Below are 15,000 nucleotides of genomic sequence, written 5' to 3' on the forward strand. Positions count from 1 at the left end.
AAGTGTGTCTGGATGCAGTCAGCAAGCTTGACCCCTAAAGATGGAAACACCCTCTGTTTAGGCCTCTCACTATGTGCATGCATGTATTAATCTCTCTGCATGTGCTGACTTTAGAGTATGACATGGAAGATCAAATTTAATGAACTGTTCGCTCTACATTTGTCCTGTCGTTGTTTCGCAATATTTGCTATTTTAATAATAACAATAAGGTGCAGTTAAATGCAATTACTTCAATAACGGTTTTTTGTTAGTAGTTTGAGTCCTCATACGACTATTACTATGACTGATAAAGTCTGAAATATCTTATACTGCTTTTGCAAAAGACGCTTCTCGATATTTTATTCTGTCCTGCATACTAAAAGGAAAAGTCTTTTAAATGAGCAGAATTTTTGACTTGTAATTAGTAGTGTCCCATTACATTCTGTTAGGGTTAAGTTTGTTTTTTTTCGTGTTAGACTCAGTGTTGATTTCCAGCCTTCACCAACTTTTTTTCCGTCACAGAAGAGCTGCGTGAATAGGGTGACAGGGAGCGCGCTTATTCCATCTGAGCCGCCGGGCGCTTCAGTTCCGCGTCGCGGTATTTTTGGAATGGGGCTTCGCGCGGAGCGTAGCTAACAGATTTAACGCAGCCACGACTCAGTGTGTGGTCTGGACGCACGTGTGAGAGACTGTATGGACTGTGCCTCGCGACGCTTAAATTTGTTCATTATGTGCACACTTTATACGCCAGTCTGCTTGGGAAAAAATGCCACAAGCAAGCGAACATTTATTTAAACAACTTTGCTAACGAAGATACATTTCAATACCAATCATTTATTTATTTATTGGTTGTTTTCAAACGAACAATTATGACGTGAAGTAGCCTGCGGAATGTAATGGTACATGGGTGTGGAATGTCTGTTTTTGATTAGTTGAGGTCTAATATTTTTAATTTCTGTGGTATAAAATATCTGATTAATGTTGGGTGATGTCTGGGTAGTGTTGAGCAGGGGAAAAATAGCCCAAGTTCAAGTTTAGCTGAGTAGTATACTGTGGAAAGCTGATTATCGTGATGCAAGAACATGCATGGTAAAAGGAATTGTTAATAGCATACACCGGCGGTTAAATGAAATACATAACCTAAAGCATTTTTGACAAATGTACTTACAATGCTAGGGCTTAACTTGTAAAGTTGTGGAAGCTATTTATATTCAGTATAGGAGCTTGAATAACCCCAGTATGGGTGCTGGCAGGCCCACAGAAATGTCTGGTTTTAGTTAAATAGTTACACCACATATGAAAACATTCAGTTTCTTTCTCATATATACCATAGGTGTTGATGGCGGTAGGCTTTATTAACGATTCCACCCTGATGTTATTTATAACGTCACGCCTGTCTATTCGGCAGGAAAGGAAAATCGGAAATATTTAGCGGATGAATAAGAAATAAAACCCAGATATGCAGTCTCGTTTAATCGCATAGGCCTGTATCTGTACCTTGAATCTACTAGAAAATCGATTTGCTGGGCACAGCAGAACGGGATGGCATAGACAGGTGTCATAGTGACGGAAGAACAGCAGAAATGGCTTAAACTAGTCACCGTGATCTTGTTGCTTTTAAAATTTCTGTTACTGTGTGTGTAATAGGTCTGGTTTGTAGTTGTTTTGTAGTTCCATTTCAAATAATCGAATTTAGGCAAAAGTATTTTAATCGCTTATTACCTCAACTCACAGAGTGTTTTTGTAACAGACTCGCTCTATAGTTTATCGGAGCAAGAACCTACACCTTAGCTTAATATAAAAACGGAGTAAAAAGGTCAATCAAACGATTGGCAGTATTCATGCCATCTAGCTTGTCTAGACATGCCTGAATATTTAAGAGCACATAAATGCAGCCCCCACCAATAAGGTGCCGTACACACGTACGCACGCAGAAAAATCTTGAGATTTTTAGTTTGTTTTGTACCTACAGCACATGACTGTAGCCTCTCCGACATTCAAATAAGCATTCACGGTATCATTAGGTGAATAATATAGCGGAATAACGTACCTACCTGAAAACAGTTGGCGATATTTTTAAAGTAAAAAAAAACAAACACACTACTTCTCTGCAGTTACTGATCTTACCCTGACGTGGATCCCTGACATTGGCTGATTGTGTCCTATACACACAAGCATGGGGGTGACTGACACGTAAAAAGACAATCAAATAAAATAGCAGTTCATTCGAAATAGAGTGGGGAATTCACTCGTCTTTATTTTCTGTTTGAAAAGAGGTCTGTCTGGCATACTTCATAAAATTTGTTCGCACACCTTCGGCTATGCGATTTAGGTTTTGGGTCCTTCCATCAATCTTAAGCCTTCTTAAGCAAGGAATCGTTATGATGCGTTATAATTTTTCCAGGTGTATTAAAAATGTTGCAACTGTGTTCGTTACTTCTTTTTTTCTTTGGTGATCATACAAGCATTTAAACCGATGCTTAAATCTTATAAGTAATATAACGCATGCAATGGTGCATTATCTGCATTATCTATTATACTGTGTATGACTATTTATGTAAGCACAATTTCGCGAATAATAATAATAATAATAACGATAATAATAATAATAACAACAATAACAATAACAACAACAACCACAATAATAATAATAATAATAATTATTATTATTATTATTATTAATAATACTACTACTACTACTACTAATAATAATCTTGTTGTTTTGATTATCGGCATTTGCTGCTTAGTAGTTTTTGTATGTTATAAGTGTTTATTTTTCTACAAATAGATGAACGTTTTAAATTTTGGTGGTTTAACTTCAAGTGCTTTTTCTTAACTATAAACATAAACATACACATAGTTATGTTTTTAAATGCTTATAAACAAATGTTCCGGTACAATCTGTAACTGCACATGAAAACTTTAATTGTGTAATATTTTGCCACATATTAATTTTATATCGTTTGCTAATGAGACATTTCTACATAAGACCAGTTAGATCATTTTCCCGACGACGTTATAGCACTAAGTGCATCGTAAATTCCGTCTTAGAATATATTTTGAAATAGCCAACCCTGCAAATTTTCCGAAATCTTAACATCTTTCTGTATTGTTATTTACCAAGCTGGTCGAATCGGTTATTAATCTTAAAAAAAAAAAAGACGTCTTGGTCTATGCTCGGGAACTTTCTTGTAAAGACTGTATGCTTTGAAAAATCCAGCGTTTTCGTTAGTTTTGTATTAAATGTTATATTTAACCCTATGGTATAACGTATAGTATAGTTGCATGGCCTAATCTTTAGGGCATTCTGTCGTATTAAGAACTAACCATCAGATGCAAAATTATAGTGGCAGCATCTGGATTCTGTCGTAATACCAACGCAAGAAGGCATTTCCTAGTCTATAAATACTTTTTAGGCTGAATATTTTTGTTTTATTTTATTTTTATTATGATTTGGTTTTCCTTACCATAGGCTACGTTTAAATGCGCACAGATATTGGTTGATTTGGTGTCTCATTCTCTGCCAGTCTGGAAGTTATTCTCACTATTTTAATTGGTCCATTATTCATATTTTAATTACTTTAAATAATAATACGTTAATATTTAGAACCAAAGTCGACATGGATTAATGAAAAGGTAGCACAGGTTTCAATCAGTTGTTTGATTATTGATTTAAAAATGCGATGGTTAGAGTATGTGCCGGCGCAGCCACTAAAACTGAGTTTAACTCATTCAAAAATTCAACAGTTACAAACACTTTCTGGAAATCCTCCCATCGTAAAATGTGTGTATAAAACGTTTTGTCGGCATTAGTAAACACAACAAATAAGTCTACATTAAACTAATTAAGGATGTGATTTAATAAAAATCTACCGTGATTAGAATACAAACGTAAGGGTTACGTGACAGAGATATTATGTATATACATAACAGCATGTTCTGCTGTGCCTCAAGGAAAAGTAAACATTCTGTGTTGTTCTCCAATTTACTGGATGACCAGTTCAAAGCTGTAGGATATTCAGTCACACTCAACAGACGCGGACTGGTTTCTCAAAAGCGTCGGAACAAAGATCAGCAGTCCGTCACGCAATAATCTGTTTTAGCCAGGCTGCTTAAACCGCGAATGATAGCGACTGTGCCGCCCAGAGACGAAATTTTCATTTTCAGTTTCCCGGAGGAGTCTTCTGTCTGCAAGGCTATATTTGAACTAGTCAACATATATTTCCATCTCGTAAAATCTTTGGCATAAGGCTGAGGCCTTTATGAGTCTAACAAATAGACTACAAATTAGAAAAGATCCTCACTGATATTGGTATAACGATAGGCATAAAAAAGTCAGATAAACATCTAGCTACTTTCATCCTCACTATCATATGTTCGCATAGTGACTGTTCTTTTCTGTTTTATCGACAGTATGCCTTCTAATATTCATTTACTAGTCTCCTTTCATCTTTCTGTTCTTCAGTCACTTTCTTCCTTGTCTTGAACGGTGGTGGTGGAATGGTTGTACAGTCCCTGCGCCATCAGGTGCAACGCCAACGTATTTTTGTAGCCAGTGGACTTTTTAATTTTCGCGCGTTTATTCTGAAACCAGATTTTAATCTGCGATTCGTTGAGATTCAGTTCGTTCGCGAGGGCCTGTCGCCGTTGTTCCGTGATATATCGGCTGAGCTGAAACTCTGTTTTCAGCCTCTGTAGCTGCTCAGCCGTGAACGCCGTTCTGGGCCGTTTGTCCTCAGTCTGCGTTTTCTTCGTTTTCAATTTCCGGGTCCTTGGGCCTAGTGTGGAAACAATAATGAGACGAATCCATGAATATCAATCAAGGCATTAAACACAATTATCATCAGAGAGGTTTATATACAGCAACTGTGCGTGGCATGGCAGTCCAGTCCATCGAAAGAAACACCTCCAGTTTCTCATTAACCTAATATTATTTTTATTATCATTACAGAATAGTTTACTACATCACCTCTTCCTTCTCCTCCTACTACTAATAACGATTATAAAATTATAGTTGTTATAGGAATAATAGTATCGTAATGCAGTTATTATTATTATTATTATTATTATTATTATTATTATTATTATTATTATTATTATTATTACTACTACTACTACTACTACTACTAGTAGTATTAGTAGTACCAGTACTACTACTAGTAGTAGTATGCTATTTTATTAGAATTATTATTGTATTATTTGAAATGCGTCTTAACCCATGTTTTATTCTGGGGTAAATATTAATGAAATAGCCACATTATTAGACTCTGTACTCAAACTGCACATTTAGTAGGCTTTTTTGGGTTTATGGGCCAGTCTGTTGTTTAAGTAATTTTGGGTGGAGGGCTACTCTCAACTCCGTGACATTGACTCCTGTAAAACCAACCACCTTGCAGTAACGATGACTTCAAGTATCATATTAATTTTGGAAACTAAGCAAACGGTCTGTAACACCAAATTCAAATAACACTACTTGTGTGCGCGACAGTAAACTTGATTTATTTTCGGTTTATCAAAAAGTAAAGTTGAGGTAAACTATTTGGTTTTATGATTTTTCAACAAAATGGATGTTTCCTAAGGCTAAAGTCCATTCTAATCGAATGTCTGAATCTTTACACGCCTATGCTGTCTGAGGGTGTTTTCCATCAAGAAAAAACCTGTGTCATCAACAGTCTGATTAAATCATTTTGATCCTGTTCCGTGGATAATGTTTTTTAATCCCTTTGAGTCAATTAAATTGTAGCTTACATGTCACTTTAAGTAGGCGAGTTCTCGCTTCGATTTGCACAAGTCTAAAAGCAGTGCAGCCTATTTTGCCGTGCTGATAAGTTTTAGCTTCCGGACGTGTGAAGTGGTTTTAAGAGATACAGATCTGGTCGCCTTTGTCATCGCACTGCGATGAGATTCTCCACATTTTAGAGGAAAACGACTGACACCTAAAATCTGAAAATACCTTTCAAAACCACACGTATATAGTGATATAATCATTAAGAGGAAGTTTATTTCCGAGCTGATATGAATTTCTCGAAATCCTCACTGTATTATAAAATACTTTTTCATGTTGTTTACTGTAGCTGTTCACGCTTTTAAATAGCCCAATTTAATGCCTATAACTATTTTCAACTGCTTATATAGGTATAAGGGGTTTAGACAGCATTTGGATTTAGAGAATGAACTTCGATTTAGCGAATGTGTTATGTACAAATTAATATAAATTAATTTTAGAACAATACTTTGCACATCTGATGAATGACTGTGAAAAAATAAATATAATTTAAAAAGACCTTAAGATATGGGAGGTTGTTTTAGACTATTTAGTCTGCCATTTAACCAATTCCATAGTTAGATGAAAATGTAAACGTATAAATAGCATGCAACGATATCATGAAATTCCAAGTTCCATGATCTAATTTCAGCATATAATCAGACAGGTCAGTTGTTTGCTGATCTCCTGAATATTCTGACTGAAAGATCGTTTTAGAAAGTTTATGTGTAAAACTTTGCTAAGATGAGCTGCAAAACTCTTGTCTTACCAGATGAAGGACGATCGGAATATCTCGTGCAGTAGACCCAAGCAGGCCACATAAGCGGCTGAAGCTCCTTATTGAACGAAGCCTCCCCTGGCTTGAGCACTGCCTCTTGCGTTGGGTCTCCGCCGTATTTTGGAGCGGTAACTCCACTAGCCTTGTCCACTGTGGCTTCTCTCGGACCTGAGGGTGATGAGACCGTAGAGGAGGTAGAAGAGGAATTGCTGTCGGTGTAGCAACTGAAATCCGGGCATATAATTCTTGGCAAAGTGGGTCTATTTGCCTGAGGGAGAATATGTCCTCCCCTGTCTAATGGAATAGTCCGCTCGGTTCCATACGGTCCCGGATCCTTTCTGCAGCCAAAGTCAGGCCGAAGTATGTTATCAATGAAGAAATTGGTGGTTCTGTGATCCTGATGAGCAACCTGAAGTGAACGCAGTGGTGGCGACGGCAGGCGAGGGGACGGAGACTCGCTGTCATCCTCGCTGGGATCCGCGCTGCTGGTATCGTGCTGCTTCTCCATAGCTGAAAACAGTTTCACCGCTCGGTGCCCTCCTGTGTGAGGACCACTATTCGGGGCTTTAACCGACTTGCGTTCAACTGTGACAAGACATGAGGAGCGTTCTCTAAGACAACGCGCTAAATGCCAACATGAAATGGTGCCCATTTAAAAAGTCATCTTATTTACATGACTCGGAAACGGCACTTTCGCGTCCTCACTGTGCAGGTCTTTTGATAGAACTGACAGCACATGTTGCGTAGCCTTGTCTTCCACAATGTATGTCACTGAACTCTATTTGCGCCCGATCGCTCTCTCGCTTATACCGGAAACACATCAGCTCACAGACACGTTCGGAGCCTGTCCATGACCGAGGCGCACTTCGACACGTATTTCTGCGTCTGTCTTGCAGAGAAGATTCCAACTGATCAGGAGATCAGCACACGAGCTTCCCCATTGCAGAATGCCTCCAAACCATGGAAGAGCAAACCATGCAAGCTTGCAAAATACCTCTCCGGTGACATGTGCCAAGCAAATAAACATAGATCATAACCACGGATAGACCATATCCATGGTTATGTACTACAAACAGTGGCACATATCAGAGGCACATGTCATACCAGTAGGAATACATTAACGTATCAGCATTACAATAAAAAACACAAAATCATTGAAACCATTCAATATCTTAATGGCCTTAAACACAGCGTCACACCTATGGAACGTTTGCTGACCAGGCTGAACAGAGAAACATCCTCACCACTGAAGTTGTGTAGGACCACGTGGATAGAGAATAGAAAAAAATAAAAGAGTAAATTATAGAGTTTTACCTCACTGATTTAACTCCACTGTCTTTGACGACTAGCTTTGCAACCTGGTACATAATGTACCCACACAGACAGACCAGAAAACTCTATCCATGGAGATATTTTTTGGCACTTAATTAATTTCAAATCAGGGCACTATAGATTGCCCATTTTGAAAAGTATCCATTGTGATTCTGCTATTTCTCCCGCAAGAAGCCCGATGAGAGCGCCCGTAAGAAGATAATTTATAGGTTTTAATTATTATGCATTCGGTTCGACGCGCTTGGCGCTCGTCATAGCAAGAAGAATACAATCCAATAAAAAGCTCCGCCAGAATACACGAGCGAAACGCGTAATCAAATGCACTAGGGGATGTTTTAATGAAGCTGGAGATTTTGCAAGGGTAACATTTACATAAATGACTTCATTGATAGTTAAACGGTCGATGATTAATTGTAGAGAAAGTGTTTCTTTCTTTAAAACGATAAAGCAGGTTTTGTTGCGGAATGCCCACTGCCTAATATGATATGTGAAATGAGTCTCAGTGTGAACCAATTATATTCTATTTTTCTTTCCATGAAATCCACGTTAGTGGAGTAAACACAAATGCAATTAGTCTTCAAGCATATAATTGCTCAGTTGCTGTTATATTACATAGGATACCATAACCACAATTCCAACTGTTTAAAACAATACAATAATTATTTCCATTTTTTATTAAAACAAATAAACAACAACACAAAATCGCTGTCTTCAAGCTAGCATGTCGACAATCAGTCTTACTATAACAATCGTATGCTAAATAAATACTCATGTAAAGTGAATCTGTCGGTATTTAATTGAATCACCCAAGATCATTATTTCATAAGTGTTATTCGTAAAACACTATGAAGTAGCAGCATGTTAATGGCAGAAAAGTTTGACCAAACAATCGTTCTTTTATTGCCTTTGATTTGAGTCAGTTGATACGAAAAAAAGAAGTAATTGCAAGACACACACATATGTGAAGACTTAAAATAATAATAACGGTTACAAATTTCTCCGTGCACAGGTGCTCAATATAAAGCGCTTAACCTGGAAATCAGAGCATGGCGGATCAGCAGACCTGATTTTGCGTGACTAGAGGTTTGTTCAGAAAACAGATGTGGCCCTGCCAAGAAATAGATTTCTCACTCTATTCTATTCTATTCTATTCTATCCTATTCTATTCTATTCTATTCTATTCTATTGTGAAATACAAAACTGAAAACAATTAATAACCAGTGTGTACTGGTTTACAGACACAACAAACCTAGGTGTCTAAGGTGTCTAACTTTCGCAAAATGTTGAAATGTGTCTGTAAGCAGTTTTGTAGGGTCTGATAGTGATGATACACATTACACAATGTACAATATACAGAACTCCGTTACATTCAGTCAAGTAATATGGCACAATAGTGGTGGTGGTGGTGGTGTGTGTGTGTTTGTTGTGTGTGTGTGTGTGTGTGTGTGTGTGTGTGTGTATGTCGCCTTGCATTTTTCTAGACTACGTCCAGTCTAGGCTAGTCTTACGGCCTAGGTTGTTTTTTTTTTAATGTAAATGTATAAATATCCCCCATTCCGTCAGCGGTTTAATAGTAAAAGAGACTCATCTGAACCACAAACTAATGTGGGACCATGAGAATGACCCATCTAGATCACGAAAATCTAAACACTGATTTGTTGTTCGCTGTGAGGAGATAGGATTAATCTTTTGTAGAACACGATTTTATGTAAGATAGCCCAGTACTGACAATGGTTATAACAAGATGTCATCCTCAAAGAGACACAGGGCCTAACTTCATACTTATTAGTTACTGTACTGTACATTACTGTACACATTCGTTTGTCTGTAGCATTACCTATGTTCACAGACTTAAATTTCTTATCTAGACCTCATAAAGCAATACTCCTGTTGCTGACGAAAGGAAAAATAGCCAATATTCAGCAAACTCGCAGAGAGATATAAATTAGTGAGGGTGCGCTGTTCCAAAAATCACCTACGCCATCTAGCGGCTAGACAAAGTGTATACCATGTTGATGTATAATCTTGTTCAGTGTCCGACATAATAGGTTTAATAGTTGTCACATTTTCCCAATAGATGCTTTTGAGACTGGTCATTGCAATGGGACGTGTGGTTTTTGTGTGGTAATGCACGAGAAACCGTTGAGCTTTACTGATATGGGAACTTATCTGTGTAGTTAAGTTTATACCAAAATGTTTGATTTGTTCTGATGATGTTTTTTAAAGGAATATTACACATCGAAAGGGCAACGGTGCGTTTATCGTACAACTAATAACGCTAAAATTGCTAAAATAAAAAACCCACAACGCTTTCATGCAAAACTTGAAAAACTGCACAACAATGTTATTTCCATTCAAAATTCAAAGCTCAGTTCCACAAATCTAGCTAGTTTAAGATGAAACGTTTGTGCCAAAGCTCCAATCAGATGTCTAGTGGCAGGTCCTGTCACTGCACCAATCACGACACAGTTTCTTAAATGTTTGTTGCCATGGCAGTGAGTTTATCTGCTTGTGTATCTTTAAATCTTTTTGTCGTTTATCTTTTATCGTTTGTATTTTTACGTTAGCTAATTCGTAAAACCAAGCTGTTATCAAGCTAAACTAAAAACAAACGTTTTTTTAGACCGAAGCAAAAACGTCGGTACATATTTATACTTTTCCATGTTACTAAACATGGAAAGCAGTAACGTCGAATATAGCAGTAACGTCATATAACCAACATATCTCTTTGAATTACAGCATTTCTCATTATTAAGGCCTGCCTTAGACGCTACATTTAAAAGTTTTCTTCAATATTTTCTCCTAACATAGCTTGGGATGCATACAGACCACTTGTGCACACCACTTGTCTTTGAAAATTACCAATTCAGCTGGAACCTTAACCTATGTGTTATTAAACTTTATTCCAGTGGGTTAGGATATACCTCGTGTCTTATTATTATAACTCGATTTACCCTGTAGCTCAATTCACTTCCAATAGATGGCGATAGGTGATTTGGTAATTTTCTGAACTTCAGGAAAGATGTGGAACGGATTAATTTTATATTGGAAACAAAACAATTTAGTGTCAAATCCAAATGATTCATATCCGCATAAAAGCTATGAAAACATAGCTGTAAAAAAAATAAAAATAAATTTTATATATATATATATATATATATATATATATATATATATATATATACACTTCTTTTTTTTTTCTTTTTTTTTACATTTATTTATTTATTTCCCCCCCAGAGGAAGCAATCCACTTTTCATTTTAGTCCCTTTGTTGTGCCTGTGTGTACATGTCTGGGCGTGGATGATTTCACACACACACACACACACACACACACACACACACACACACACACACACACACACACACAGCTTCCAGAGAAACAGAACGTTTCGGACAGAAGTCCTTGTTTGTACAGCTGCTGAAGGACATCTGTCTGAAACGTTCTGTTTCTCTGGAACCTCTGTGTACTTTACTGCACTGTATACTTTACTAATCTTATATTATTTTTCCTTTTATCGCCAAGTGCCAAGAAGATGAATTTACACCAGTGAAATAATTTTAAAAGCTGGGCACGGTAATAAGACACATCATCATTCTTATAAAGCATTTGAATAGCTTTCCCCACCCTACTTGTCTGAATACTGCATTGGGGAATTTCTGTGTACACTGGCACCAAAGCCACAGTTCTAGTCTTTAAATAAACTTATACAAAGACAGAGCATGAGAACAAGCATTTATGCATTTATTTAATCAGGGTTGGGGAACTTATAGTATTTATGTAAGTCTACTAACAATGAAGTTACTACACCACTCCATGTCTTTAAGCAAAATGTAGGGTTCAAGGATTATGGGAATGAATGTCTCGTTGGTGCTGCTCAGATTAAAATGGCTGAGCAGATCCTGTGCTGATGCAAAGATAAAGACGTCTGACCTAACAGTATTTGACACAGACAGGGCGAACAGTCTTGAAGTGTTTCTTTTCCTTTCTTCTTTTCCTCAGATATTATGCCTATGTTCATTGATACTATCCTATGGCTGGAGGCTGCCTATTTAACCAGTGCTCAAATTTCACATCTGCTACAATCCACCGTTCCTGAATGATACTAAAAAATCCTATGAAAATGGCTCCTTGTGGGAGCCTCGTGGGCAGTGCATCAATAACTCTTTCAGAGCCATTTTTGTAAGAGTGTGATAGTGATGGTAGTAGTTGTAGTTGTAGATAGTTTGAGGATAATAGCATGTGAGAAAATGATCACATCCTTCCTTTCACCGGGCACGTATTAAATATGATTCATATTTTATAGACTGCTCTTGCCCTGTGGTGTTGCATTTTTCATTAGGGTAGCCACAATGCATGTTAAACAGTGAGTGCTCCACTTTTTTCTCCATCTATGTGTTAGTGTTTTTAACATACAGAGATCAAGTACTTCTGCTACACCAAAAGCATTTGTGTTGTGCATATATACCATATTTAAGACCCACCAAAATTACCTTATGAGCTGAATCCAATGTGTCGGAGCAGTGAAGACACTAGACTGTGCAGTTCTACCCTCTTCTAATATAATAACTCTAATCTACTCAAACAAATCTTGTGTCCAGATGAATTACGGACCAAAATGGAATTATATTTTATGTAACATAAATTAGATTAGCATTTAAGGGGAACTGTCCTGTGGAGTTTCATTGGTAAAAGCCTTACACATAACCTCACACACAAAAACACAAAATAGAAAATGAAGCAAAACACACACACTGACATGAATCCCAGTTTACAAGGTTAAAAGGCTCTAGTACTGTGTCTGAAGCACACTTTGTCTCTTTGCAGTCTCTCAGTGATTCTGTGATTCAACACAGCATAGCATCTCCTTCTGGATTTCTCTGCTGGCCAAACTGCAGTATGTGTTACATTAAGGATAGTTACTAAACAGAGACTTTACTCCATTGCAGTAAACAAAGTCTCTATTTTAATTGCACAATTCGATTGTTAAGTGCTCTCCTGCTATACTGCACAATGAGATAATCTGCGCTTTTTTTTTACTGGATCTGAGCAATTTGTACACTGCAATATGACCTTCTCGCTTGCTCTGTCTGTCTGTCTCTCTCTCTCTCTTTCTCTATCTATCTATCTATCTATCTATCTATCTATCTATCTATCTATCTATCTATCTATCTATCTATCTATCTATCTATCTATCTATCTATCTATCTATCTATCTATTATTTATTCCATCACTGTCTGTATCATTTATTTATCAGTGCAGCGTCTTCCCCTTCACACACATTACTCTTGAGAGTGACCTTGTGCTCCTCCTCCTAAAAACTTCCAAGGCCCCAAAGTTAATGAAGGGGTCCAGACCGACAGATCAGATAAGCATAAGAGCTAAAGACCTGGTTATCGAGTTATCAAGGGAGGACTGGACAGTATGAGGAGCTGAGGAGAGTTGAGGACCAGAAGAGAAGAGACAGGGGGGGAGAGAATAAGGCAAATCCCTACCAGCATATTAACTTAAAGACACATGATAATGATAATCATTTTATTTACTTACAAACGTCATCTTAAATATTTTCTCTTAATGCATTCATTCTGGTGTAACTGTTGTGTTATGTGTGTGTGTTTTCATATAATGTATATATTCTTAAGGGGGTTTGTTTCATAATGCTGCATACATTGATGTGTGTTACTGTATTCAAGCACAGCTCACTCCAACGTCTTCATTGTGACCGCAGTTGTGAACTCCTATACCACCATGTGGACAATCAAAGATGCTCCTCTCTTTTCCTGTACACTTCAGGTCATCCAGAACAATGTGACCCGATCCTAAAACACATCATAGAGTTTGCCATGCTTACAGTGAGGGGTTGCTAACTGTGTCGTCATATGTGCTGTGCACAGTATCGCACACAAGATTCTACCTGCTAAAATTCTGCTGTACCAAACTAAACATTATGATCAAAAATAAGAAAAAAACCTTTTGATCTTCAGAAATTGGGAAGCCCCATTTATAAAGGCCACACTTAAACCAAAAACAAACAAAATGTTTTATTTTTGGTGCCCAAACTTTAGGAAAGCTGTAACTTTTAAGTGATGAGATGAAATTAAACTATAACAGAATCTAAACTGCATATTAATGTAACGTGTGTGGCGGCCCAAGTGCCGTAGGGCGAGGGGCAGGACGCACAGACTCCACCGACTGGGATGAACATTTATCAACATAAACGACACAACAGCACTCACACTTATCACAAACAAGGAACATGAAACAGTTAACGTTAAACAAACATGATACACAAGAATACATCTAGCACAAACGTGTTACATTCAGACATTATGCCAACAATAACCAACAGTCTTTACCCTTTGACACGGGTTTATATACATTTAAACAAACGAGGTGCGTGTGTGTGCAGGTGTGGTTACAGACAAGACAGCCCTCCCACTGCACGTAGCGGGCCAAACCACGGGACTCGGGGGAGGCAAGCGTTCCGTGACAGTTAATAACGGTAAAATTTATCCTTAACTATGCTAAACCTTTACCATAGGACTTTAGATCTAAATTAAGTTCCAGTAAATTGCATCTATTTATTTATTTAATTATTTACTTATCCTCGATGCATGATGTTTAACATTCATTAGGATCATCATTATTATTATTATTATTATTATTATTATTATTATTATTATTATTATTAATAACAATCTTATTATAATTTGATTATTGTTGTAATAACTGTTTTCCATTTTTGAAGTCTTGAAATAAAGGCAAGTCAAAGGATTATAAACAAAATCAACCCCTCAGTGATTACTGGTGGCTAGTCCCCTTGTATTTTAAGATATGTTATTTTCTCATTCTAAAACCTGTGGGGAAAAGTTGAAAATGAGATTTCTCAGATTTCTCTGGGATTTTGAAGGCATAAAAGGTTGCCCCATTGGCCCTCGTGGTATCACCATCGTGGTAATTCCATATGGGTATCAGAAATTGTATTGGTGGTATGTAATTAAAAGCCACCCTCCAACCCCACCTTTCCATAGGCTTGCTTCAATAAAACAATGTTTCAGACCAGACAATACCATGCTGCACTGGCTCACCTGCTGTTGCTGTGAAGACCAATGTAGCTCTCTGGAAGGACAGCATCTTACACACCACT

General features: G+C 37.3%; 2 protein-coding genes across 2 annotated transcripts in view; both read right to left on the bottom strand.

The window, feature by feature from the left end:
• Nucleotides 1–3,815: 3,815 nt before the first annotated feature.
• Nucleotides 3,816–7,991, bottom strand: LOC113584300 (homeobox protein engrailed-1a). The gene is made up of 2 exons (XM_027021117.3): nucleotides 6,513–7,991; nucleotides 3,816–4,757 (listed from the first exon to the last, which is right to left on the bottom strand). Exons 1-2 carry the CDS (start codon nucleotides 7,171–7,173, stop codon nucleotides 4,441–4,443), a joined length of 978 nt encoding a protein of 325 aa, XP_026876918.2. The 5' UTR covers nucleotides 7,174–7,991; the 3' UTR covers nucleotides 3,816–4,440.
• Nucleotides 7,992–13,374: 5,383 nt separating this feature from the next.
• Nucleotides 13,375–15,000, bottom strand: part of marco (macrophage receptor with collagenous structure) — a 10,399-nt gene continuing 8,773 nt past the window's right edge. Inside the window, exons 16-17 of the mRNA XM_027021112.3 lie at nucleotides 14,942–15,000; nucleotides 13,375–13,672 (exon numbers count right to left, since the gene is read on the bottom strand). The exon at nucleotides 14,942–15,000 is cut by the window's right edge and continues 103 nt beyond it. Of these exons, the coding sequence (XP_026876913.3) occupies nucleotides 13,542–13,672; nucleotides 14,942–15,000 (190 nt within the window). The 3' untranslated portion in view covers nucleotides 13,375–13,541. The remainder of the gene's footprint in view (nucleotides 13,673–14,941) is intronic.

Source organism: Electrophorus electricus, chromosome 4 (genome assembly GCF_041902795.1).
Source record: "Electrophorus electricus isolate QZ-2024a chromosome 4, ASM4190279v1, whole genome shotgun sequence".
Taxonomy (NCBI): Eukaryota; Metazoa; Chordata; class Actinopteri; order Gymnotiformes; family Gymnotidae; genus Electrophorus; species Electrophorus electricus.

Excerpts from the sequence above, each read along its gene's own strand:
- LOC113584300 (XM_027021117.3), bottom strand. The coding sequence starts at position 7,173 with ATGGGCACCATTTCATGTTGGCATTTAGCGCGTTGTCTTAGAGAACGC. Across the intron at positions 4,758-6,512 it reads TTCCGATCGTCCTTCATCTG|GCCCAAGGACCCGGAAATTG; the intron begins GTAAGACAAGAG and ends TTTCCACACTAG.